Here is a 12728-nt window from a genome sequence, read left to right on the forward strand (position 1 = left end):
TTATATTGCCTTTTGTTTAATTTGGATGCCATTTCTTCACTCAACAACCATTCAAACACAAGCAATATCAATCATGCATTTATACAAGCTTTAAATTGTCAAGTATCCTAGTTAAAAATGTCTGTAAATCAGAAGTGAAGTTCTGTAATATAGTTTCTTAAAATTAGTCTGCCCCCATTGCCTTTCATTGTTGAGGGTGTCTATCAGCCAATAGAAATATTTCTTTCAAGAAATACAAGGTAATCTATACGTAAAGATAGTGAAACTTTGTAAACATGTCCAAATGTGTAAGCACAAGTCTCCAAATAAATAAATAAACTTTGAGAGGAGTCAGTGTTAGTCCAAATCAAGTCGTTTATACACTTGGTACTGGAAGATGTTCAATGACTATACCAAAGACTGCAACTCATTACTGAAACAAACAAATACAACAGTAATTAAAAGATGTAATTTGTTAATTAATTTAAAGCATTCATTTCTTAAGAAACGTGTAACTTGAAATAGGCATGGCAATATCTCTAGTCATGCTTTCTTTCCAGCTGGAATCAATGTACCATCACTTGCTGCCATAAACTCCATTGGACAAGTTGTGGCTATTAGTGTGATGGTATTACTGCAAACACAAAACTCCTATACCAGAAGCATGGTCATACCCGCTACAATGGAGAAATTAAAGCTGCTCATAAAACTAATATAGAAAAATATTGTAAGTTTCTATCAAAATACAACATCTTGAACTTGCATAGATGTCTTTTCTTTTATATATTGTTAAGGCCTCCGTGCGGTTTTGGTTCTTTGAAATATAACTAGTGTAGATCTACGTCTGACTGGAAGTAATGCTGAACTCACACTACTTCAGTAACACCGGCGAAAGGCCGAAACAATCTAATATGTAGTCGACGCTGATGTTGTTCTACAAATATATTTAATCATCAAGAAGGGAATCGTCCGATGTCAGCTATGTCCGTAAATCCGTATATCTATTCTACTGCTCTCCACGAAGCGTCTTCTTTTAGCGTCATTTAGAGCGTTCTTGTTTTTTAACCAACCTTACATCATCGTCACTAAGTAAAACTTTCCCCTTATTCCTGAAACAAATAACTAAATCCTAATCATGTCATAACAATATAAATATAATCAATAAAAAAAATATTGCCAATTTCTTCTTTTTTCCCCAATGAAAAACTTTTTACATTTTAAATCAGTTTCCCCACATTATTTAGAATAAACTAAAATCCTGGACTTTTCAAGGTCGTGGCAAAAATGAAGTTAAAATGGTATTCCTGTTACACATCTACATTTTAAAAAAGCATCTCTGGACATATCTGTGAAATTAACTTGACAAGATGGTGTCTTTGCATGTTCCAATGGACATTCTCTGGCATTGAATAATACCTTAAAAGGAAAACAAAAGGTGAGAGCTAAGAAAAATTGATGCATACCACTTTTTCCTCTTTGACACCGTCAACAAAGAAGTAAGCATAAGGAACTTCATCTGTTTCACCTGGTGGAGCTTCCCATTTAATTAAGGCAATATTTCCATCAGGATTTGAGGATTCTCCTAAAAATTAAAAAAAAAAATTTTTAAACCCAAAAAAAAAAAATAATAATTTTACAACATTAACAGTGGTAAATTAAATTTAAAATATAAAATTATTTTTTAAATTACTGAAAAAAAAAAAAAAAAACCTGTATAAAATTCATAGTCTTTCAAGTTTGAGGCTATTTCTTTGAAAGCATTTTGTACTCCTGATCTCCAAGCATCAAGATCAACACTAGGATTTTTGGATTTAACAAACTCTTCCATTCTGTGTAAAGAAAATTTTCTTGTCAATTATACTTGTATAAATGACTTTGGTTAGACTAATGCAGTTAAGACAATAAAGGCCATACAAAATACGAACAATATAAGTAAAACCAACTTTTTTGTTAATTATATCTTAGTTAAGATGCTTTATATCTAGGTGCAGGCAGTCTAAGAATTCTATAATAGATAACTGCTTTACTGGTATTGTAACAACTTCTCTCAAACAACTATAAAGAGTAAATGTGTATGAAAATCAAAACATGATTGAGTTTTGGAAATACTTCAAAAGTATGAGCAACAGTTCTGTTTGTTTCACTAATTATTAAATTTTGTACAGGAGAAACTGTTTATTAAACTTTGCACATGAAGTCAATCAGAAATGCTTTGAAAAGCAATTGAGAGAAAGCTGCTGAGTTCTTAAGCAAGAACAACCAGATGAGGAGCAATGCTTAGAGGAAGAAAATGTTTAGCAATAAAACTGCATATTGAGGCTTCCTTATGTGACTTTTTCATACTGATACAAGTGTGTTTACAAGAAGTGGATCTCTCCCACACTGGGCTTTTAAAGCATTAGTAATGATTAGTTATTAGATATAGAAAACACTTAAATATATATTTCCCACTATAGATCTAGATCTATCTATAATCTAGATCTACTTAAATCTAGTAACCTGGACCTAAATCTCTAGTGACTCTAGATCCAGACTTATACTCAGTAACTCACTATAGTCATGTAAAGTAGGCCTACATCTATAAAATCAAATCTATATATAAAGATCTAGATCTAGTTGGCCGGTAGGTATGTCTACTAGAATACTAGATCTAGATCTTATAATAGATTTAGATGTCTAAATCCAATCCCATTTGAACTCATGGAAGTCGGCAGGCAGGGTTCAAATTAGAAAAATCTTGGGACCATCGTAACGAGAGCAAAAACTAATAGCGCATGGCAGCTGGCATCATGATATTAAGATACTTTTCAAAAGCTGGTAAGCAGCCATTGAAGTCTAGATCCTCTAGATCTAGATCAAAAGTATTCAAATTAAAGAAACTAGATATCTTATCTAGAATATATCTATCTAGACTGATTCAAACCACTAGTCTAGACCGAGATCTAGACCCCGAGATTAAAAAAAAAAAAAACTTTAACTGTGTCAAAAGACAGGATGTGCGCATGTTCAAAACAAATACAAATCTTGTTTTTTTTTGCATTCTTCCGAAAATGGACAAATAATCAAATCGGATTTTTTTTTCATTACAAATAAAAAAAAAAAGGAAAAAAAAAAGATCAGATTTTTTTGCTAGAAAATCAGATCAGACGAAATTTTCTGCAAATTCCCATCACTGCACTTAAAAAATGTACCTCTTGACAAAGTCCTTAAAGTAGGCCATATACTCTTTCTTAGTTCCAAAACTAGTGGGTTGAAGCCTATTGTCAAGTACAACATTGATTCCAGATGTTGATGATTCATCTGTGCCCTCATCTTGCTCTTCAGCACTGGGATTAGCACCAAGCAAAGAATCATCCACTTTGTCTGATCTGGTCACATACTGAAAAATGATGCCAACAACATTAATCATTTTAGGAATATTGCTTTACTTTGTACCTTCACACAAGATAATAAGCCCCTAATTAAGATTCTCAAGTAAAGCCCAGCTTTAAGGAGTAATGCTCTGAACTTTAAAACTAAGAAAGCACAAGATACTTTTTTTCTGCATTGAATATAATATTAGGTTAATTACTTGAAAGTAGTTAATAACAAAGGATCAAATCCATTCCTCTAGTAGCACAAACTTCAACTTCTTGATGGTTTGTTAAACTATTCCAGACCTGCCTACCAAAAAAAGTCCAAATGCGTAACGCTGATGGTCAAAATGCGTATTTTGGCACCAGAATGCGTAACACTTACGGCACTTACGCGATCCACTATTTTGTCATATATATATCATATATATATATAATATTAGATCTAGTTGTCATGATTAGATCTACAATCTAAATCTAGATCAATACGACAATACAGATGATATCTAGACTAGATCTGGATCTATGTCTATTTACTATTTAATGAATATAATCTACTCTAGATCTGGGCTCAAGAGTGTTACTGATGCCGCGGATCCGCTACAAACGTAGGCCTACCTTCATCCTTGATCTTTTCTTACTAAGACTAAGAATCTAGTGACTAGTCTAGATCTAGACTAGATGGTAGTAGATGTTATCGATCTAGTCAATCTAAATCATACTACAACTAAATTGGATCTAGTAATGTAGAGAATCATGACATAACGTAATAATGACTAGCTAGACTCTAGCTAGATCTATTCTTGTATAACAAGTTATCTAGATTCTAGATCTAGAATCCAGATCTAGACTAGATATCTACAATGTCACTCAATGTGTTTTGAATCAATAGCACTTCGATATTTGTTTTCTATACAAATGTCAAATGAATACGGGAATCAGGGATTCAACATAGATCTAATTAATTTCTACTAATAAACTTACAAAAAAAAAAAAGTCACGTACCAACCCGCCACTCTTTGGGAGATTTTGCGTAACGGTAGGTAGGTCTGCTATTCATGTCATGTTCAAGTAGAAATTGAACAACTCAAAATTAATTTATGATAAAGACATCATTACTATCTTATACTTACTTTTCCTTTGATCTTGTATAGTGCACCTACTGTTTCTATTGGGTAAGTATCTGTGAATAGTTCATCACCTATTGAAGACAAAGGAAAAAGTTTTTATAAATTAGAGATGCTTCTAAAAAAGAATTTAAAAATTTAAAACATTATACATCGGTAAACTATATGATCATATCTTCTACAAGAAAGAAGACAATAGGTAAATAGAATTTAAACTAGGGACCTTTTATTATTCAACATTGTATATATACCACACTGTCAATGAATGTTGAATGGTGTAATACTGAGTTCTTGCTTCCTGAGGTGCTCTTGACACGTGACAAGACAAATAGTACAAACTGACCTAAGTCCGTTCAGCAGACAACATGAAGTTTATTTTACTATAATAATAACAGTATACTGCACTCCTTGTTAGTGCTACAAGTCAAGAAATAATAACAATCCTATCCGCATAACAGCGGTATCAAAAGTATCCAATATATGTCAGTTACTAATCAATCACGTCCGCATCTCAGCGGGTAACAATAAGAACAATTACTACTAGTGACACTGGAGCTTCAACTATAGATATCCATTGAAATACGAATAATACTTTAATATTCAATAAGCACATGATGCAATCATCTCTCAAATATTATTAAGCAACAATCACTAGTCCATCGCCTTACATGCTATATACATATATACACCAGTCCAGGAAGCAACGTCCTACCTGGACCGGGAGCAAAACCTTACTGACTTGACTGAACTCAAAGTCAACTTTATTCATTCTACTTCCTGTTTTCTACATCAGGATTTCCACGTGTCTTTCGAACTCTTAACAAGACGTGAACTTTAGATCATGCAATGTCAACTAAGACTGTGACACACACACCATCAGACAGCTAACTATCATTCTACAAAGAATGTTTCCCCATATGATAGACAGTAAAATTATTGAAAGCATATAAATATTACATTATTTAACATTTGTATTAATAGTTGGCAAGCTGCAAGACTTGACTTTAGTCAAAATTACAAAATAAAAAAAAACTACATATTTTATTATATTTATATTATAACTTTGTCATGGCCAGCATAACAACCAACCCCTTTTACTTTCACCAACTTAAGTCAGGTACTCATAAGTGTCATAAGAGTTGGGTGGATTTGGGTGCCCAAAAAATTCCAGTCTTCACCTATAATCAAAACCAGAACCCCAGGTTCAGAAATCAAGCAATTAACCACTGTCATCGCACTCCTCCATAGAATAGTCAAATTTAGACATAGATGTAGACGTCAAATCTAGAACTAGACCTGATTCCAGATCTGGTCTAGGTCTATCATACAATATTTTATCATATTATGAAATGTGTATATTTCAAATTTCATTAAATTCTGTTGGCGCATATTAAAGATATTAAAATTAAAGGGTAAAAAACTTTTTTTAAAAATAAAATAAGTGTTTAAAGATTCAACAATCTCACTAATTCTATTGAATTTAGCATGTTAATCTATATATGTGTGCTAAGTTTAAACTTTGTAGCTTGGCACACTCTTTGGACATATTAATTTTCAGATAGTAAAAATCTATTTTTTTTTAGTAACAACCAACACTGAATTGTGTGTGATTTACTGGAAATAGTCATTTTCTGTCTAAACTCGTCCTAATTTTAGAAGCGCACATAGGAATTTTTCACTAAGATTATCTTTCATAATGTTTAAATGCTAGATTATGGAGAGGGAATGTGTATATATTATAATGACTTTTTAATGTGCACATTTTAAAGTAAAAATAAATATTTTCAAATAATAATATTAAATTTTGTTTCTCCATATCTTTAGTTCTGCGAACTATTGGTTATTTTTTCTTTGTGTGTTTTTTCTATTAGTATACATGTAAATTAATTGTTAATAAATGAGTAGATCATATTTTTAAAATGATGAGCTTTATTGCACAAAAATTCAAGTAAAAAATCTTTTTAATAACTTCTAAAAAATCGCAATGTTTTTTCATTTATAATATAATCTTTAAAGCATTAAAATTCAGGAATTTTAAAATGATTAACTTCCAGCACTCTACAAAAAGGTTTAAAATGTTTTTGTATGAAGTTAATGAAAATTAAAGTCATTAAATTTTAGCAAATATTTTTCGTTGCAGTGCTATTTTCATTTACCATTTATTAAAAATAATCTGAAGCATATATAAAAATAGCTATTTAAATATAGTTTCAACCCCATATCTTTAAGACTTTTTATAATGCAAAAGTTCAACTCTCAGTTTTTTCGGTCACAGATTTTTTTTGCTTTACAAAGGCTAAAGAAGGCTTATTTTTGGACACACAATTAACTCAGCAAAATAAAATTGGTATCATTGGAAAGCATTTCTCAAGCTCTTGTCTAAGTAGGTTCCATCACATTCTATCATTTTAAAATTTTATCGAAGTACCCAATATGGAAAAAAAAATTAACAAAAAAAAAATACATGTCAGGCTTTGTAATGCTTAATATTCTGCATATATTCAAATAGTTTTTATATACTAAACTAAACATATACCCACAAATTTTAAAGTGCAATTGAAAAAAATTGTTTCAGACTATTTTGATCCCACTTTTTAAATACTTTTATTTTCTGCCATCACACGCCACCATTTTGTCCACACCTCTCTGACATTTCTTGAAGCTCAAGACTCGATATTTTGTTAATTTCCATCAATTTTTACATTCTTAACAAGTAAAGTTCATAAATATAAATGAAATCAGCTTTGTGAGCTAGAAATTTACTACTAGAGTAAAGGATGGTTGTCGGACACCCGGGTTTCGTCTCGCATATCGGACACCTCAATGTATTATTATTAAATCTTCTTTATTTGAATGTTTACTACCCAACTTCCGCATAAATATTGCGCATGGACTATTTTGTCACACTTCCGACACGTACAGCTCCCTTTTATATTGAGAGAAAGTAATTTTATCTGGGGTAAAAGTAGACTACTGTAAAACTTAGCTTTTTTTCTCCCAAGGGGAAGAACGAGATAGGGTCTGGAGGTAAGACGATTTTTAAGCCCCTAGATGAATTACCCAATTAAAACCCAGATATAATGCTTCTAAATAGGCACTAGAAACAGATAAATTGTACAACCCAGACTCTCCTTTCCCACTTAAACAAGTAAATAGAGGGTGGCCAACAAGTTTTACCTTTCTGAATAAGAAAACATATCGTCATATGACGCTAGTCATCAAAGGGAAATAACTTGACACAGTACTTATGGGGAAATAAACAAATTGTTATTGTTTTTTATTTTTTTTTAAAAACATTTACAAGAATAATTTTGTTGTTTGTTAAAATAATATAGTACAAAATGTATATTTAAGTTATGTATGTGTTCTTGTGTGTGTTTGTTACATGTTTCACAAAAAAAAATTCGTAACATATTTATAAAAAAAAAAGTTAATGTGTATGCAAAACGTATAACCATTTATTTTAAACCATTTAATATGCAACAAATATGTACAAATGTTATAGCACTTAAGTGCACATATGTATACAATAATAAATTGTCATCAATGGGCAGCTGAAAAAAAAAAAGTCATATCATTGTAGACCTCGAGCCTACAATTATTGATCGACCAGGTGCGCTAAATGGCCATTGTGTGAAACATCAACATTCTAAGAGATTGTCAAAATCAAAAGAGAGTATACTACATGAAGTCTCCCCCCCCCCACATTTTCCCTTTTTTCCACGTCTTTTTATCATACCATTACACGCTCTAAAAAAAAAAAAAAAAGCAGGTGAGAGAGAGCAGGAGACTAGCAATTATCTGACTGGTACCATAAAGGCTAAGGTGAGACAGGCACGCACTGCGCTAGTGGAGCTGTGCTACGGGGAAAAAAAAGTGCCCCGTAGGTAGACTAGAGAGAATACTCCTCTTCTCTCTCCCCCCCCCCCCAAACAGAGGCGATTTTTTCCGCTAGCGCGACCAGCTAGGCTAGGCCCAAAGTAGTGACCGTGGTGTGGCGTCAGTTACAAGCCGAGAATGAAAGCGTCGAGCGTGGGAAAAGTGATAATATGGCTTGTGTCGTTGCGCTAATGTACAGAATAATAAAATTAAGGATGAAATGTCTTAATAATAACATGTTTAATATATAGAAGACATCTATTTCCTTTGAAGTGTCCGATAAATCTCCAAACCGGCCAACAACTTTTACAGAGACAAAAATCATGACGAAAACTTTTACGCATCAGAAAACCCAACCTACCCCTCTTCACATCAGATCTAATTTTAACTATGCATAGTGATACATTACAAAATAGCTATTTTAATAGACAAAAGGATGACGAATTCATTGACACCATCACTTTATTCTTAGGTTAGACCATTACGGCACGGAGTTATGAATTTTGAAACTTAAAAATGGCCGGAGAATGGCTTAGCGTGTCCGACAACCATCACTTTTACTCTAATACTAGATCTACTATTAAATTTCTTATTTAATAAATAGATCTATTGTCTACGAAACTCAACTTCAACTTTTTAACTTTTGAGCTGGGTGTTATGTGTCTCGTCTGGCTTAGCCAGCGGCAATTTCTCCTCTCACATGATCCATGTCGACCGATGTTAGGTCAAAATGCCACAAAAAAAATCATACCTTTCTAACTGTTAAACATACAGTCATAATTTATAATACACCATTGGCATTGGAACATTCTGTTAAAAGTATTTCAATGATGTACTAACGAAAAACGAGATAATTTTTTTATTTCACGTCCCTACAACTACTACAAGATATAGACTGAGTTGTTCGGATTCATGTATTGTCCAGAATAAATAAATTATTGTAGTCAAGTGTAGTCTACCTCTAAGTCTTAGATCTAGACTCTAGATCCAACTCTTAAACTAAGTTAATAGTTAGGCGAAAAAACGCGGAAGTGTGAAAGTAAAAAATGACCGATAAACTTGAGATTGCGTTTTTGACTTTTTTTCACATAAACCACACTTGCAAATTTAGTACACTTTTGAATGAAATAAGAGAAGTTTTAAACTTGTGTTATCGATTACTTTAGACCATGGCCTATATAAAGCTTAATTACGGCTTTTTTTTTAAAGTTATTTGTCATTTTTACTTTTATTATAAAAAATACTCATTTTTTGTTTTTAGCAATGCATGGTCCAGGAAAATGATCAATGATTCATTTTTTTTCCTATGGTAGATATCATGCCTGGCTATAATTCTGCCAAGTTTTATCTCGATATCTCCGTCGCATCGCTCACAAACTTGAAAATACGGTTTACCATTGGGGGCTATGGGTTTTTCAGAATTTACTGAATTTTGATAAGAAAATTTCGTCATCAATGTAAAACCACTGGAGGCCATGTAAGGCCTAATATTCTGGATATATTCAAATAGATTTTATGTATTAATCGTCGTCGCATGAATTATAAAGCGCATTTGAAAAATAATTGTTTCAGACGATTTTGATCCCACTTTTTAAATATTTTGTTATTTTCTGCCATCAGAACGCCGCCATTTTGTCCCCGCCTCTCTGACAATTCTTGTAGATCTAGACCCGATAATTTGTTTATTACATCAATATTTACATTTTAAACAAGTAAAGTTCATAAATATAAATGAAATTAGATTTGTGAGCTAGAAATTCACTATGAATACTAAATCTACTATTAAATTTCTTATTTAATAAGTAGATTTATCCTCTACGAAACTCAATTCCAACTTTTTAACTTTTTGAGCGGGGGGTGTGTCTCGCTGGCTTAGCGAGAGAGACGCTCCCATGATGACTCATCTCTTTTGTTCCATGGCAACAATGTTAGGCCAAAACGACAAAAAAAAATTCATAACTTTCTAACTATTAGACATACAGTCATAATTTAAACACCATTGGAAAGTTCGATATAAGTATTTTAATGATGTACTAACGAAAAATTGTTTTTTCAAAGATCAATTTTTTATTTCCCCTCCCTAAAGTTAAACTTTGTGAAGTTTGTCACTTTGTGAGTTTGTGTCAAGTTATTAGTCTTTTTTAGTCAGTCTGTGTCAACTGTGTCTTAAAACTTTCAGTATTTTAATAAATTTTATTACATTTTGTTTTTGTAAATTATAGCTTAATAGTTATACGATCTAGATTACACATGACACGTCAATGCACTCAGTACCAAGAGACACTCCTCTTTATGTTCATTAATCATTGATCTAAATAACATAAGTGACATAAGGAAAACGAATGTTTACAAAGTATTAAATATATAACATATTTTTTTAGAAAACATTAAATCAGTTACGAAATATATATATTTAAGATTCATATTCAAAATACCTGTTACGATACACTTGTAGACCCTCATTTTTTGTTGGATGGTTTAGAATTTAGGACTACTAATTCTTGAAGACTAAGAACTATTAGGAGTCCAAGTAAAAGGAAACGGAAATTCGCTTTTCGAAGGATTTCACTTAAAAGTATGTAAGAGTTCAAAGAGAAAAAGCGAAAAACGAACTTCATTATTTTAAAAAGCGATAGCGAAGACTAATACAAAAATAAATAAATAAAATATCTTCTTAAAATACAATACAGTTTATCAGATTAATTAATTAAGAGAAGGGGATGCTTTAGGACATAGGCCTAATAATCTTAATGTCTGAACAAACGTTAGAAAACTCAAGAAAACATTAAGAAACTGGTACAGACACAAAATAGAGCAGTGAGATTCATAACAAACGAATATTCACATTTGACTAGAGTAACACCTTTGGTAAAATCACTAAATTTAGAAAGCCTTCAGGATAGAAGCCTCAAAAGTAAAGTAGCAATTATACATAAAACACTGAACCATAATCTTCAAATACAAAAACAAAATTTAATAAAATACTCAGAAAGACACAAAGATAAAGGCACATTCCTCGTTCCATGTGGTAGGACAAATTTGTACAAGTGCTCCTTCTTTCCTAGTGCTATTAGAACATGGAATGGGTTGCCTGAGCTAGCCAGGAAAACCAGTGACTTGGCAGAATTTAAGTCATTGGTTAATATGCATGACTGAATGCATGACGCGTAGGACGTAATCATGTTTTTTTTTAAGTAACGTCTGTATTATTTATATAAGATAAGAAGATAATATAGAAAACGCACCAGTAAAAAGAAATAACACATCTATGATGAAGGAAAAGAACAATGCTGACACATGATGAATTCTAGTACAGTCCACCACTCTTAACGACATAATAAAAGAGACAGACGTTGAATTATATATTTCATACTACTTTTCCCAAAAAGTTCTGGATAGTAGTTACTGAAAACGTGGAGTCAGTGTGCTGTGGTCTAACCGAGACCAATCGTTTTAGTTGGTCAACGCTGACCACTGGCGGATCCAGAACTTTGGAGTGGGGGGGGCGATTTTTTTCCAAACCCTAACCCTAACGCCTAGTAAACCCTAACCCTATGCATATATATATTCGACATATGAGAATAAAATAAGACTGTTTCTCAATCTTCAGCGAAAAAAAAATAAAGTCATTCTCTTGCAAGCTTGGGGGTCTGGGAGAGCGCTGTAAGCTTCTTAAGTGGGGTTCGGGGCTTCGCCCCGACGCCCAAAAGCGTTTTCTTGCATTTTTCTCTGCAGAAACGCATTCTTCTGACATCTACAGCTCATTATTTATCAGTGGGGTTCGGGGCGAAGCCCCGACGTCAAAAGCGTTTTCTTGCATTTTTCTCTGCAGAAACGCACTCTTCTGACATCCACAGCTCATTATTTATCATTGGGGTTCGGGGCGAAGCCCCGACGCCAAAAGCGTTTTCTTGCATTTTTTACGGCTGAAACGCATTTTTCTGACATCTACAGCTCATTATTTATCAGTGGGGTTCGGGGCGAAGCCCTGACGCCCAAAAGCGTTTTCTTGCGTTTTTCACGGCTGAAACGCATTCTTCTGACATCTACAGCTCATTATTTATCAGTGGGGTTCGGGGCGAAGCCTCGACGCTAAAAGCGTTTTCTGGCATTCTTCACTGCAGTAACGCATTCTCCTAACCTACAGCTCATTATTCATTCTATTATAAAGTGCCTTTTGAATAATGAGAAAAATATTCTAATATGAATTTATAGTCCCTTAATACATTGCAAATACAACTAATTTGTTCTTTGAAAAGATTAGATACCCCAGATATTTAGATTAAGGTTTTGAAGATCGCCGCCGAAAAAAATAAAAATTCGATTAATAATATTCAATAAAATTGTAGTATAAATTGTGAGTTATAGTCCTAAATTTATTTAACTTGAA

The 12728-nt window shown here is 32.7% G+C and overlaps 1 protein-coding gene across 1 annotated transcript; it reads right to left on the minus strand.

Moving 5' to 3' along the window:
- On the minus strand, window positions 1–10947 carry LOC106069542 (translationally-controlled tumor protein homolog). The gene is made up of 6 exons (XM_013229228.2): window positions 10774–10947; window positions 4466–4533; window positions 3171–3358; window positions 1690–1808; window positions 1443–1561; window positions 1–412 (listed from the first exon to the last, which is right to left on the minus strand). The coding sequence occupies exons 1-6, from the start codon at window positions 10799–10801 to the stop codon at window positions 410–412; spliced, it is 525 nt and encodes a 174-aa protein (XP_013084682.1). The 5' UTR covers window positions 10802–10947; the 3' UTR covers window positions 1–409.
- Between the last annotated feature and the right edge of the window lie 1781 nt (window positions 10948–12728).

The sequence above is a fragment of the Biomphalaria glabrata genome, chromosome 15, assembly GCF_947242115.1.
Source record: "Biomphalaria glabrata chromosome 15, xgBioGlab47.1, whole genome shotgun sequence".
Taxonomy (NCBI): domain Eukaryota; kingdom Metazoa; phylum Mollusca; class Gastropoda; family Planorbidae; genus Biomphalaria; species Biomphalaria glabrata.